Here is a 15,673-nt window from a genome sequence, read left to right as displayed (position 1 = left end):
CCACTGAACAGTTTACTAGCTAAGCCATCCTTATTCCTGGCTGACAATGATGCTTAAGCCATTTTCTAAAGATGGCCAGTAGAGGGAGAAGGTAACTTTTGTATTTCCTATCTTCTTCCTGTTCATAACTGTCACTGACATCGGATGAAATTTTGCTATAAACAGGTGTATGGGTTAAGTAAAGAGGAAAACAGAATGAATCTACTTTCAGGATAACAGAAATTGCTTTAAAAATCACCTAGAATTGACGAAAGTTAGTACAAACCATACACAAATGAAATATTACGTAAAGGTACTTGTGACCTCAGCACTCATCTGATGTCAAAGTCTTAGTGAAAATAACTTGACTATTATTCTGAAAAGGAAGAAACTTTTAAATGATTTCTCAACAGAAAGAAATGCTACTGCCATCCTTAAAACATACTGTGAAAAACCAAACCAAGAGGCAAACTGTGAGAAATTATTTACTTTTAGATGTTCTCGGTGAGGTATCTCAGATTAGTTTTAGAGTGGGGGAAAATGAGGCATACGTATTCACATTAGCCAACACACACCACCCATATAAAATGAGACATGCAAGCGAACTTCAAAAAGTTCATGGAAAAGTGGAACTTAAAATATAAGTTTAATTTGACAAAAAAAATTGAAATCCATGATCAGTATTCTCACAATACATATCTTCCATGATCTTTTTAAAGTGCTAGTATAGATAAACATGATATTTTGATTCTCCATGTTTTATCCAAATAATATGTTCCTATGTTTTCTAAGAATCTTAACACAATTTTGTGTAGTAAGATAATAGATTGAACTGTGCAAATTCATAAGCCACTTCCTTATCCCTTTTAAAGACCATCATACATTTTTTTGAATTTTATATTGTGCAGCAATAATTTTCTGAAATTAAATCCTGATGATATAAGGAAAATCTCATTATTCTTTTAGGTACTATTAGGAATTCATACAAAGGATCATATTATTTTCAGATGAAGAGTATCCAACTGAGCTGAGGAATCAGGAAGATTGAAACTGGCTGCTTGTAATCAAGTAACAAAACAAATGAAGTGATATTTTTTGGATAGAAATTAAATAGGTGATGTAAGTGGAAAATGGTTTTCCATGCAAAAGTAAAAAGCATAGGCCAAAGAAAATCCTGAATGAATTATATAATGAAAAAAAGAAGAAATAGTTCTGATTTGAGGATAGGAATTCGGAAATAGTGGCAAATAAGATCGCATAACTATGTGGCTCAGGCATTGAAAATCACACAAGTTTCATTCAAAGTACAGCAATCTGAGTATGAAGTAAAGTAGGCCTGCACTAGAACTAGAAGGAAAAAGAGAAAGACATCACACACCGATGTACAGAGAACACATTTTTAAGATCCAAGTTCTAAGTTAGATAATCTCTACGATTTAATGCCAGCTTTGACATTATACATAGTAGTTAAGGGTACACTTTGGAGCAATACTGACCAAGTCCAAAGCCTGTGTCTATCACTTACTAGTGTAGGACCTCAATGGAGTATCTTTGTATCTCAATTATTTGTAAACTGGGACCAAAAATGATAGTACCCATAACATTTGATGTAATTAAGTTATTAAGTGAGTCGATACATAAGATTGAATGAATTCATAAGTATCAAGAATAATCCTTGGCATATCACAGTGCTCTGAAAGTGTTGGTTGATAATGTTTATGTAACTCACCATTCTCTTGATTTGGGCCCAGTGACTTCAAGTTTCTTACAGTGTCCACTACCATGTCTTCATTGCTTGTATCACACAAAATACTGTGTGATCCTCTGGAAGACAAGATATTTTATGTTCATACTTCTCAAATACCACACACACACACGATGAGGAAAGAGGCAACAATTGCCAAAGACAGATGGATGAAATAATCATCTTTTTCTGCCAAATACTGGAAATTTAATAGCAAAGAAAAATGTAACTGGGAGGAAATGCTGCTATGAACCATCACCTTTCATATGGTGGTCCTATTACCAAAAAAAAAGCAGCTTAGTAAAATGGACACTTTTCTAAAATAGTGTCTTCGTTATTATCAGTTATTTTTCTTTTAAAGAAAAGGAAAATTAAATGGAATATTTTAGTTTTGTTTTTTAGCAAAGTCAGTTATATAAATCAGGATGTGGATTGAGTCCCTATTTTTTTTTTTTTTTTTTTGCAATGGAATAGTTTAATTTGGAGATAATTCCATGAAAATTACAGCAAACTTTTGAGGAAGAAGGTTTACTTTGCTTGGTTGATTTCATCTTTATTGATGGTGCTGCATTTCAAACAAAATGTAAGTAAAATATGGCTTTCACCTCTTCAGATCAAATGTGAAATGCACCTCAGCATAGAGTGAACTGTAACAATAATCCTGGTGACTCAGCATCACACTCTATCATGCACAGTCATTTTCATCTAACAGCCAGTAAACACCTTTGAGGAACGTTTGTGAACTTTGAAAATTAAATGAACCATTTAGGTCAAATAGATAATAGGCAAAGCACATTTACAATTTTTAAATTTTTGAGCCCAACAAATTAACTACAAGTGATTAGTTTATTTGTAGATTATACCACAGGAGTATGAGAAGCAATGAATTTCATTTTCTTTGAGTTCAGTTATATGCAAATAGATACTTTATTAAAAAATATTTTAAAAGATGGTAAAAAGGAAGAAGTTTAACCAAAGGCCCTACTATATTTGTGTTTAAAATATTAGATCTATATCTCAGAAGACTAGTATTAATTAAAGTGCCACCAAGACTTCTGGCACATGGACTACTTACTGTCCATCTGTGTTTCCAGTATCTTGTTTTTCTTCCTTGGAGTTCTGCAAGGACTCTTTTCTGTCATTGCCAGCGGTTGAATCAGGATCATTTTTCAGTGTATTTATTATATCAGTAGATACAAAACGACTATCCTGTGACTTCAGAGAAATATTTTCGGCCTCATCTTTAGGCATGTCACTCAGTTCTTCCTTTTCATCTATCTCCTCAAGGCTATAATCAGAGCTTATTCCAGCTACAAAGAAATGCAGATATGATCCTAAATATTAATTTGCTTCATTCATCCTACATAATACTAACAATGAAGAAATTTTAAAAATAACAATTAGCTGAAGTATTTTAAATCTAGTTCAAAAAATAGTGAAGTACTTTTCTAATTGTGAATAATCACATAACCATATAACTAGATTGTCATAGATTAATATAATTCTAAAAACAATTTGCTATCATAGGTTTTATCTATAGGTTAACTTAATCTAATTTTATCAACTTCCAATTAAATATTGGAATATATTTCAATTAAGTGATTTTAATTCACGTAGGAACTAGATGCAAATTGAAGGCAAATTAATAATATTTACAATACAAAGATATTTATGTACTGTCTTCAAGGGTAGCTATATAGTTTGATTCAGTAGTTAGCAGCACTGACTATACTTAAGAATTACCTGAGCCATCTTTAAAAACACTAATGATTATACCCTATACTCCACACCTATTTAATCAGAATCTCTGAAGGGTGGGGCCAAGAATTTTTAAGTTTCCTTAGATTATTCTAATGTACAACCTGGATGTTGAAAACAGAGCCACTTATCTAGATACTTAATATAATGGAAAATAAAAATAGAACAAGTATTTAATAATAAGAATTTTCATTCCTACCCAGTTTGATCCTCAGATACAAGTTCCTTAAGCAGTATTTCCTGCATACTACCAGGAAGCATATGTGCATACATAAGCAGATATCCATACTCACACATTTCCTTTTCCCTACTTTTTGGCTAGCTTATTTAACTATAAGTGGAAGCATGCTTTCAAAGAACACAGTATCCAAAATGTTAAAGCAGTTTTAAGATTTAAACAAATTCTGAAGTAATAAAACTCAACAAACTATTGTCTGAAAATATAATTATTAAATTTTGTTTACACACACTTTGCTTCATACAATTTGAATATCTTAGCTTAATTTTCCCAGTCCCTCTGAAGATAGCAAATATTTGCTGAAATAAAAAATAAAATTAAAAATTATTCATGAAATGTAATATAATTCATGAAATATAAAACACATAAAATAAAAGCAAATATTTAAACTTTCAAAAGACATTCTTATAGATCTGTAGCATTTTACTTGTGAAGTATTAAAGTTTACATTTCACTAGGACTTTTGGGATATCATATATTTTTCTGGAAATCATCAAAATGGCAAAATTACCTGACAAATATGATTTTTGCTAAAACAGAGTTGTATTAAATTAAATCTCTTCATGCATTAGTTTTCTTATTTATTCCTTTAAAATGCTTACTATATCACATGCTACTATATTTGCTGTCAGAAATTTTTCTTTTAGAAGTGATGTATACTATTTCTATTCAGTAAAATTCACCATATTGAAAAATAGTTCTTTGAGTTTTGACAGACTTATATAAATGTACCACTACTATCACAATCAAGACACAGACAATTTCCACTGACTCCCTACAGTGTTTACGCCCCTTGCTAGTCAATAGCTCCTTCCAACACCAGCCTATGGCCACTATTACCCCTGCAATTTTGCTTTTGCAAGAATGTCACACATACACAATCACTCATCATGAAGCCACTGGAATTTGGCTTCCTCGGTTCATTAAGTATTTGAGATTCTACCTAGTGGCTATAAGAATCAGTTACTTGCTCCTTGTTATGGTTAGGTGTAGTACTACATTCTAGTATAGGTATGGACTACAGTTTGTTTATCCAATTCCCAGTTTTAGGGACATTTGGATTGTTTCTCATTTTGGCAGTTCAGAATAAAACCTCCATGACAATTCAGATGCAGGTTTGTGTGTGAACATGGGCTTGAAGAGTGGGGCAGCTGGAATGAATAGGAAATGAATCTTTAAATTTTATTTAAAAAAGCCAACAAACTAACCTGCCAAACTGTTTACCAAAGTGGCCACACCAATTTTACATTCCCACAAACAGTGTTGGATACTATACAAATATAAGCAATGGGTCTGAGAAAACAAGACTTTCAAGTCACTGAAAAAAAATCAGTAAAATGATGAAAAAATTCAAGAATTGCCTAACTATGAAGTCTAATTATCATTTTAAAAAATTCCAGTACTTGGGGCCAGCATTGTGGTACAGCAGGTTCAGCTGCTGCCTTTGATGCTGGCATCCCACACAATCCCCAGTCCCTGTCCTGGCTGTTCTACTTCCGATCCAGCTCCCTGCTAATGGACCTGGGAAAGCAGCAGAAGATGGCATAAGTGTTTGGGTCTTTGCTACCCATATGGGACACACAGATGGAGTTCCAAGCTCCTGATTCTGGCACAGCCCAGCCCCAGCCATGATGACCAGCAGATGGAAGATCTCTGTCTGTTTCTACCTTTAACTCTGCCTTTCAATTAAAAATAATCTCCACAATTCCAACAATGGGGCCAGTGCTGTAGCATAGTGGGTAAAGCTGCTGCCTGCAAAGCTGGCATCCCATATGGGTCCGGTTCGAGTCCCAGCTGCTCCATTTCTGATCTAGCTCCCTGCTAATGTGCATGGTAAAGCCGCAGAAGATGGCCCAAGTGATTGGGGCCCTGCACCCATGTGGGAGACCCAGAAGAAGCTCCTGGCTCCACGCTTCAGATTGGCCCAGCCAAAGCCATTGCAGCCATTTGGGGAGTGAACCAGTGGATGGAAGATCTCACTCTCACTCTCTCTCACTCTCTGTAGTTCTGCCTTTCAAATAAATAAATCTTTTAAAAAATACCAATAACTTTAAAATAAAAAAAATGAAAGCAATAATATAGAAAATAAGACATATATAGATAACAAAGTAGTTTAATAAATACATTTAAAAATTATATTATATATATAGTTACACATTGAAATAAGAAAGTTCAGTTTCCCCCAAAAGTAGAAAGCCAAATAGAAGAGAATAGAATCCTTCAGAATCACTGATTTTTTTTTTTATTAATCTTACACTTTGTCATATTCATCTATATGGTTAGGACAAACAGCAAACTCCCAAGCATGCATAAAATTCTGACTGAAAAGTGGGAAACCTCTATAGATTTATGAAACAGTTTTAACCAAAGGTTCAATAAGTCACCAGTTCTGTGCTTGATAATCTCAATCTGCGTGAAACAAAGCACCAGCCAGAAAAGGCCTGACCACCTACATGTCAAGGATGCTACAGATGGTACAGCTGCCTCAGGTGTTCCCGGGCCCTCAGAGAGAGTGGTCTCCTCCATCAGTGTGGGTGCAGTGCACTGTTCCCGACTGGGGGATGCAGGGCCAAGGGAGGCTTCTGCCGGAGAAGCAGAACCTGTGGAAATGGCACTTAGACAATGGGGTTAAGGCAAGCAGAGGCCAAGACACACTGGAAGAAATCTAATTCATTATTTCACAATTGCCCATGGAACTAACAAGAGATAAAGGAAAGCAAAGAGAAACAGTTTCAAGCAAAGTCTGAAAAGCATTCCTATATTTTTCCTAATACTTCAGAATCTTCTCATTTCATGATCTTGTTTAAGTGAACATTATTCAATAAATTTTCCTTGATTGCAATAAAAATGTCATTGATATTATTCTGAAAAAACCATTACCAGTTATTTATAAGCAATATTTTAAATCATAAACAAGGGGTGTAGAATTCTTACATATGCTCAAATTCCAAATTCTTAAATATCACTTAAAAATTAAAATGTCAGGGCGGCACTGTAGCATAGGGAGTTAACGTCCTGGCGTGAAGCACCGGCATCACATATGAGCACTGCTCCACTTCCAATCCAGATCTCTGCTATGGCCTGGGAAAGCAGAAGTTGGCCCAAGTCCTTGGGCCCCTGCACCGGAAGAAGCTGCTGGCTCCTGGCTTCGGATTGGTATGGCTCCGGCCCTTGCGGCCAATTGGGGAGTGAACCAACGGAAGGAAAACCTTTCTCTCTGTCTCTCTCTCTCTCTCTCTCTATGTCACTGTCTATAACTCTCTCTCTGTCTCTCTCTCACTGTCTAATTCTGTCAAAAGAAATAAAAAATAAATAAATAGAAGAATAAAATACCCTGTACTCAAAGTCCCATAAAGAAATTGCTTCTACACTTTCACATAGGTGTTCTTCTAAACACACCAAGGAACATTCCTAACTATGATGTGTCCTTACTCTTGCAAAGAAGGTTAATAAATGTTAACTTCACATTGTCTAAAGAAAAAAAAAAAACACCCAGAGACCAAATAGGGAAAGTACTCAAAGTACAGTTCCAGAACTCTGCTAGCTGCATACGCAAATCTGCCATCCTGGAGGGGAGAAGACAGAATTCATTTCATGATATAAAATTTGGAAAAAGTAGCCAAAGAGTCTGTCTCACTTTCACATTCATTTCTTGATTGCCATGGAAGTTCTCTTTCAGAATTACACAATGTGGAATGAAGGTGTCATACCTGGGCTGGACAGTGTCTCTGGGGAGTTTGCATCTGTGGCGCTGTCTGGTGAAACTCTATCCATGGACTGTAGGACTAAAAGAAGCAACACAACTTACAAATTACACATTCACAAAACAGACAACTCCTTAGCAGTTTAAGTGAAAGAACCAAGTCCTAACTCTGCTAGAAGTCATTTTACTAGCCAGCTATGAAACAACTAAGCTTCATTTATATTCCCATTCCTACATGAAGTCAATATTGGAATGGCAGTATCTTTTTTTAAAATTCTTTTTTTAAGTTTTATTTAGTAAATATAAAATTCCAAAAAACAGTTTATGGATTACAATGGCTTTCCCCCCCATAACTTCCCTCCCACTCGCACCTCTCCCATCTCCCGCTCCCTCTCCCATTCCATTCACATTAAGATTCATTTTCAATTATCTTTACATACAGAAGACCGATTTAGTATATATTAAGTAAAGATTTCATCAGTATGCACCCACACAGAAACACAAAATGTAAAATACTGTTTCAGTACTATAGCATTACTTCACATTGGACAACACATTAAGGACAGATCCCACATGAGGAGTAAGTACACAGTGACTCCTGTTGTTGATTTAACAAATTTTTTTTTTTTTGACAGGCAGAGTGGACAGTGAGAGAGAGAGACAGAGAGAAAGGTCTTCCTTTGCCGTTGGTTCACCCTCCAATGGACGCCACAGCTGGAGTGCTGCGGCCTGCGCACCGTGATCCAAAGGCAGGAGCCAGGTGCTTCTCCTGGTCTCCCATGAGGTGCAGGGCCCAAGCACTTGGGCCATCCTCCACTGCACTCGCGGGCCACAGCAGAGCTGGCCTGGAAGAGGGGCAACTGGGACAGAATCCGGCGCCCCGACCGGGACTAGAACCCGGTGTACTGGCGCCGCTAGGCAGAGGATTAGCCTACTGAGCCGCAGTGCCAGCCAGACTTAACAATTTGACACTTTTGTTTATGGCGTCAGTAATCTCCCTAGGCTCTAGTCATGAGTTGCCAAGGCTATGGAAGCCTCTTGAGTTTGCTGACTTTGATCTTATTCAGACAGGGTCATAGTGAAAGTGGAAGTTCTCTCCTCCCTTCAGAGAAAGGTACCTCCTTCTTTAATGGCCCCGTTCTTTCCCCAAAGATCTCACTTGCAGAGATCTTTCATTTGGGTCTTTTTTTTTTTCCCAGAGTGTCTTGGCTTTCCATGCCTATAATACTCTCATGGGCTCTTCAGCCAGATCCGAATGCCTTAAGGGCTGATTCTGAGGCCAGAGTGCTGTTTAGGACATCTGCCATTCTATGAGTCTGCTGTGTATCCCACTTCCCATGTTGGATCGTTCTCTCCCTTTTGTATTCTATCAGCTAGTATTTGCAGACACTAGTCTTTTTGGGTGATCCCTTTGACTCTTAGACCTATCAGTATGATCAATTGTGAACTGAAATTGATCACTTGGACTAGTAAGATGGCACTGGTACATGTCACCTTGATGGGATTGTATTGGAATTCCCTGGCATGTTTCTGACTCCACCATTTGGGGCAAGTCCAATTGAGCATGTCCCAAATTTTACATCTCCTCCCTCTCTTATTCCCACTCTTATATTTAACATGGATCACTTTTCAGTTAAATTTAAACACCTAAGAATAATTGTGTGTTAATTACAGAGTTCAACCAATAGTACTAGAACAAAAAAATACTAACAGTGATAAAGTATTAAATTGTACATCAACAGTCAGGACAAGGGTTGATCAAGTCACTGTTTCTCATAGTGTCCATTTCACTTCAACAGGTTTCCCTTTTAGTGCTCAGTTAGTTGTCACCGATCAGGGAGAACATATATTTGTCCATTTGGGACTGGCTTATTTCACTCAGCATAATGTTTTCCAGATACCTCCATCTTGGTACAAATGACTGGACTTCATTGTTTTTGACTGCTGCATAGTATTCTATAGAGTACATGTCCCATAATTTCTTTATCCAGTTAACTGTTGAGGGGCATTTGGGTTGGTTCCAGGTCTTAGCTACTGTGAATTGAGCTGCAATAAACATTAATGTGCAGACAGCTTGTTTGTTTCCCAATTTCATTTCTTTTGGGTAAATTCCAAGGAGTGGGATGGCTGGGTTGTATGGTAGGGTTATATTCAGGTTTCTGAGGAATCTCCAGACTGACTTCCATAGTGGCTTGACCAATTTGCATTCCCACCAACAGTGGGTTAGTGTTCCTTTTTCCCCACATCCTCTCCAGCATCTATTGTTGGTAGATTTCTGAATGTGAGCCATTCTAACTGGGGTGAGGTGAAACCTCATTGTGGTTTTGATTTGCATTTCCCTGATTGCTAGTGATCTTGAACATTTTTTCATGTGCCTGTTGGCCATTTGGATTTCCTCTTTTGAAAAATGTCTATTGAGGTCATTGGCCCATCTCTTAAGTGGGTTGTTTGTTTTGATGTTGTGGAGTTTCTTGATTTTTTGTAGATTCTGGTTATCAATCCTTTATCTGTTGCATAGTTTTTCCCATTCTGTCGGTTGCCTCTTCACTTTCCTGACTGTTACTTGTGCAGTACAGAAACTTCCAATTTGATGGAATCCCAAATGTTATTTTGGCTTTGACTGCCTGCGCTTCTGGGATCTTTTCCAAGAAGTCTTTGCCAGTTATATCTTGCAGGCTTTCTCCAATGTTCTCTAATAATTTGATGGTGTTGGGTCATAGATTTAAGTCTTTAATCCACGCTGAGTAGATTTTTATGTAAGGTGAAAGATAGGGGTCTAGCTTCATGCTTCTGCACATGGAAATCCAATTTTCCCAGCACCATTTATTGAATAGCCTACCTTACTCCAGAGACTGATTTTGGATCCTTGATCAAATATAAGTTGGCTGTAGATGTATGGATTGATTTCTGCTGTTTCTATTTTGTTCCACTGGTCTATCCATCTGTTTCTGTACCAGTACCATGCTGTTTTGATTACAATTGCCCTGTAGTATGTCCTGAAATCTGGTATTGTGATGCCTCTGGCTTTGTTTTTGTTGTACAAGGTTGCTTTAGCTATTCAAGATCTCTAGTGTCTTTGTGTCTCCATATGAATTTCAGCATCATTTTTTCCAGATCTGAGAAGAAGGTCTTTGGTATTTTGACTGTTATCACATTGAATCTATAAATAGCTTTTGGGAGAATGGACATTTTGATGATACTGATTCTTCCAACCCATGAGCATGAAAGATTTTTCCATTTTTTGGTATCCTCTTCTATCTCTTTCTTCAAGGTTTTGTAATTCTCATCGTTGAGATCTTTAACGTCCTTGGTTAAGTTTATTCCAAGGTATTTGATTGTTTTTGTGGCTATTGTGAATGGGATTGATCTTAGACGTTCTTTCTCAGCCGTGGCATTGCCTGTGTATACCAAGGCTGTTGATTTTTGTGCATTATTTTATATCCTGCTACTTTGCCAAACTCTTCTATGAGTTCCAATAGTCTCTTAGTAGAGTTCTTTGGATCCCCTAACTAAAGAATCATATCATCTGCAAAGAGGGATAGTTTGAGTTCTTCCTTCCCAATTTGTATCCCTTTAATTTCTTTTTCTTGCCTAATGGCTCTGGCTAAAACTTCCAGAACTATATTGAATGGCAGTGGTGAGAGTGGTCATCCCTGTCTGGTACCAGATCTCAGTGGAAATGCTTCCAACATTTCCCCATTCAATAGGATGCTGGCTGTGGGTTTTTCATAGATTGCTTTGATTGTATTGAGGAATGTTCCTTCCAAACCCAGTTTGCTTAGAGTTTTCATCATGAAAGGGTGTTGTATTTTATCGAATGCTTTCTCTGCATCTATTGAGATAATCATATGGTATTTCTTCTGCAGTCTGTTAATGTGGTGTATCACATTGTTGTTTTGCACACATTAAACCATCCCTGCATACCAGGGATAAATCCCACTTGGTATGGGTGGATGATCTTTCTGATGTATTGTTGCATTCTATTGGCCAGAATTTAATGAGGATTTTTGCATCTATGTTCATCAGGGATATTGGTCTGTAATTCTATTTCAATGCTGCATCTTTTTAGGCTTAGGAATTAAGGTGATGGTGGCTTCATAAAAAGAATTTTGGAGGATTTCCTCTTTTTTGATTGTTCTGAATAGTTTGAGAAGAATTGGAGTTAGTTCTTTAAATGTCTGGTAGAATTCAGCAGTGAATCCATCTGGTCCTGGGCTTTTCTTTGTTGGGAGGGCCTTTATTACTGTTTCAATTTCTGTCTCAATTATGGGTCTGTTTAGGTTTTCTATGTCCTCCTGGTTCAATTTAGGTAGGTTGCATGTGTCCAGGAATCTATCCATTTCTGATAGATTTCCTTGTTTGCTAGTATACAAGTCCTTGTAGTAATTTCTGATGATTCTTTTTATCTCTTTGTTGTCTGTTGTTACATTTCCTTTTTCATCTCTGATTTTATTGATTTGGGTCTTTTCTCTTCTTTTTTTAGTTAGTTGGGCCAATGGGGTGTCAATTTTATTTATTTTTTCAAAAAACTAGCTCCTCGTTAGGCTGATTTTTTGTAATTTTTTTTTTTTTTTGGATTCAATCCTGTTGATTTCTTCTCTGATTTTAATTATTTCTCTTCTCCTGCTAGATTTGGGTCTGGTCTGCTGTAGATTTTCTAGATCCTTGAGAAGAATTGAAAGCTCATCTATTTGGTGCCTTTCCAATTTCTTGATGTAGGCACCTATTGATATAAACTTTCCTCTCTACACTGCTTTTGCTGTAGCCCATAATTTTTGGTATGTTGTGCTGCCATCCTCATTTACTTCCAGAAAGTTTTTGATTTCTCTTTTAATTTCTTCTTAGACCCACTCTTCATTCAGGAGCATGTTGTTCAATCTCCATGTGTTTGCATATGCTCTAGGGATTCCTGAGTTGCTAATTTCCAACTTCATTCCTTTATGGTCTGAGTAGCTGCATGGTGTGATTCTAATTCTTTTGAGTTTGCTGAGACTTGCTTTATGGCCAAGTATGTGTTCAATCCTAGAATAGGTTCCATGCACTGCTGAGAAGAATGTAAATGCATTATGTGTAGGATGAAAAGTTCTGTAGATATCTGTTAGATCCATTTGGGCTATAGTGTTGTTTAAATCTACTGTATCCTTGTTGATCTTCTATCCTGTTGATCTGTCTATTTCTGAGAGTGGAGTATTGAAGTCCCCCAGTACTGTTGTATTGGAGTCTAAGTCTCCCTTTAAGTCCCTTAACAAATCTTTTAAATAAACCAAGTGCCCTGTAATTAGGTGCATATACATTGTTAATAGTTACATCTTCCTGTTGAATTGATCCCCTAATCTTTATATAGTGCCCCTCTTTGTCTCTCCTAACAGTTTTTGTGGTAAAGTTTATGTTGTCTGATATTAAGATGGCTACACCCGCTCTGTTTTCATTTCTGTTGGCATGGTATATCTTTTTCCAGCCTTTCACTTTCAGTCTGTATGCTTCCTTGTTGGAAAGATGAGTTTCTTGTAAGCAGCAAATTGATGGGTTTTGTTCATTATTCCATTCAGCCAATCTGTGTCTTCTAACTGGACAGTTCAGGCCATTAACTTTCAATGTGACTATTGATAAGTAGTAACTTTGCCCTGCCATTTGCCAAAGATGTTTTCTAATATATGCTTTGAACTTCCTGTGATGTTTTGCTGTGAGATTTCCTTCCTTTACCTTCTTTCATATTGATGACCGTGTTTCTGTTTTTATGTGTGTAACACATCTTTAAGCATCTTTTGAGGGCTGGATGAATGGTGACAAATTCTTTCAATTTCTGTTTGCTATGAAAAGTCTTTATTTCACCTTCATTCACAAATGAGAGCTTTGCAGGATATAATATTCTGTTCTGGCAGTTTTTCTCTCTTATTACCTGGGCTTTGTTTCATCATTCCCTTCTAGCCTGTAGGGTTTCTGATGAGAAGTCTGCTGTGAGTCTAATTGGAAATCCTCTGAGAGTAATCTGACCTTTATCTCTTGCACATTTTAGAATCTTTTCTTTATGTTTCACTGTGGTGAGTTTGATTACAACGTGTCATGGTGAGGAACTCTTTTGGTCACATTTACTAGGGTTTCTATGAGCTTCCTGTACTAGGATGTCTCTGTCCTTCTCCAAACCCGGGAAGTTTTCTGCAAGTATCTCACTAAAAAGGCCTTCTAATCCTTTCTTGTTTTAAATTCATGAATTACTATATTTTAGGATCATGGAGCTGGCACAATTTTGTCACTTTATTTTCTAATGTTGCATATTTTAAAAAGAGCTGAATGAGAATAAATGAGGAATTTTTACAAGTCCTAAGTATTATTTATATTATTTAATCAAAAGACCTAACAGTTCTACAGCATATATGAAACAAAACCCAGTACAAATATAATGTTAATGGGAAAAGTAAAATTACCAGTTACATGGCCATTTTCATCACTTGGATGCAGGGGTATTTTGGAGGGTGGGGAAGGTGCTTTTCGCTTTGTCCTTCTCAAAGATGAATTCCCTGCAGATGTACTATTAAGTGAACCTGTCCTCATGATATCTCTTCCACAGGGACTCTGCAGAAAACAAAATGACCACACACAATCCTATATTTAGAAATTAGTAGCAACCTTTAGGGTGACACTGAACTTCATGTCGAACACATCATATACCAAAATAGAACGTAACAGTCATCCATTCAAGAAAAGATTTGGAGAGCATCTGCCATGTGCAGAAGCAGAGCTATGGGATGGACACATGGGAGAAATAAAATGTGACCCTCCACAAGAAACCTGGGCTATGATGGGAGACAGGCATGCAAATAAATAACTATAATATAAAAGTTTCACAAGCAATACAGTTAAAAACTTTCAAGGAGAATCCTGGGAAAATTGTATGTAAAATAAGATGAAAAGGGTAAGATTATGTGTATATCAATAGCAAGCTTGAGTAATCCATCTCTTTGCAACACCTTTATATCACTGAAAAATATTTCAAAAATCTATGCCTACTGGAGGTCCTTTGAGGTCTCCAACCAGACAGCTACTGTTCACACTCACAGCAGGTGACTGTCAGCAGACCCTATGACCATTCTCAAGTCAGCAGCTGGTGCCTCCTGGCCAGTGGCCATATCATCTTTGGTCTTTCCTTTTACAACAAAATTGCATGAAAGAGGTATTTGTAACTGTGTCTCTAATTGCTCTTTTCCCATTTGAACCTTTCCAACTAGATTTTCTCCAACCCTTGATTCATTAAAATTAATCTTACCAAAATTATCAAAAAACTTGACCATAAATAAATCAGTGGTCACTTCTCAGAAATATTTTCCCTGTTAGCAGCATTAAATACAACTGACTACTCTCCCAAAATGTGAGGGGTTTTTTCCCCCCTTTCTTCAGGACACTATCATCCTTCCTCTCCATTGATCTGCAATCTCTGGGTTTTCAGTTTTCTTTTTGGTTTCTTTGTACCTTCTCATTGATGGTGGCATGACCCAATCTTTAGATACATTCTCTTGAATGTAAGTGCACACTCTTAAAATGATCTCATCTATTCTCTTCTTTTTAAGTATTATTCATATTCAGATAAATGTAAAACTGTTTCCACCTGAGCCTCTTTTCTGATCTGTCTTTAGTGCCACTTCAGTTTAGGCTAATTCAATTTATTAAAACTAAGGCCTTGATAATCCCCTCATCCCTACCCCCATCCTGTTCTCATAATCTTCCATATCTCAGCAAAGAGCAGGACACCCTTCTGCTTGCTGCCTTCTACTCTCTCTGACAGTCCACTTCAATTCAATCCATTGGTTCCTCCCTTAGAGATATCCAGATTGACTGCTTTCACAAACTCTGAATCACCAACAACCTTTTCACTGGCGTCTGCTTCCACACTGCTTCCTTACAGTCCCTTTTCAACACAGCAACAAGAAGGATCCTATTAAAATCTAAGTTACATTAGATCATCTTGTCAGAGCCCACTAATTTTTTCCAAGTTGATACAGAAAAATCAAAATTCTTAGAAGGACTTGTGAGGTCACTGACACCTAGATCTTTCTACCTCTTTTCCCTTTCCAGCCACACTGGCCTTCTTCCTGTCTCTCCAAAGCACACGGAGAATACCCACCCTTACTGCTTCCTGTGCCTGGAACATTATTTCTTGTGGTAATGCAATGTCTTTTTCTCTAATTTGATTCAGGTCGTTTCTCACATCATCTTTCCAAAATGGTGCAGTTGTTGTCTGTTTCCATTAGGGTTG

General features: G+C 37.0%; 1 protein-coding gene across 24 annotated transcripts in view; it reads right to left on the bottom strand.

Annotated features, from left to right (window-relative positions):
• COBLL1 (cordon-bleu WH2 repeat protein like 1) overlaps positions 1-15,673 on the bottom strand; it is a 187,852-nt gene that overhangs the window by 13,713 nt on the left and 158,466 nt on the right. For 17 of the 24 annotated variants that reach the window (XM_089329091.1, XM_051848576.3, XM_070070744.2 and 14 more), the window contains 5 exons: positions 13,848-13,995; positions 7,430-7,504; positions 6,173-6,319; positions 2,799-3,033; positions 1,709-1,803 (listed from right to left, as the gene is read on the bottom strand). In XM_089329091.1, coding sequence (XP_089185217.1) covers positions 1,709-1,803; positions 2,799-3,033; positions 6,173-6,319; positions 7,430-7,504; positions 13,848-13,995 — 700 coding nt within the window. The remainder of the gene's footprint in view (positions 1-1,708; positions 1,804-2,798; positions 3,034-6,172; positions 6,320-7,429; positions 7,505-13,847; positions 13,996-15,673) is intronic. The other 7 variants (XM_070070742.2, XM_070070749.2, XM_070070743.2 and 4 more) reach the window with 1 other exon arrangement.

The sequence above is a fragment of the Oryctolagus cuniculus genome, chromosome 3, assembly GCF_051225735.1.
Source record: "Oryctolagus cuniculus isolate XC-2025 breed Fujian yellow rabbit chromosome 3, ASM5122573v1, whole genome shotgun sequence".
Lineage (NCBI taxonomy): Eukaryota > Metazoa > Chordata > Mammalia > Lagomorpha > Leporidae > Oryctolagus > Oryctolagus cuniculus.
This window is presented reverse-complemented; position numbering and strand designations above follow the sequence as displayed.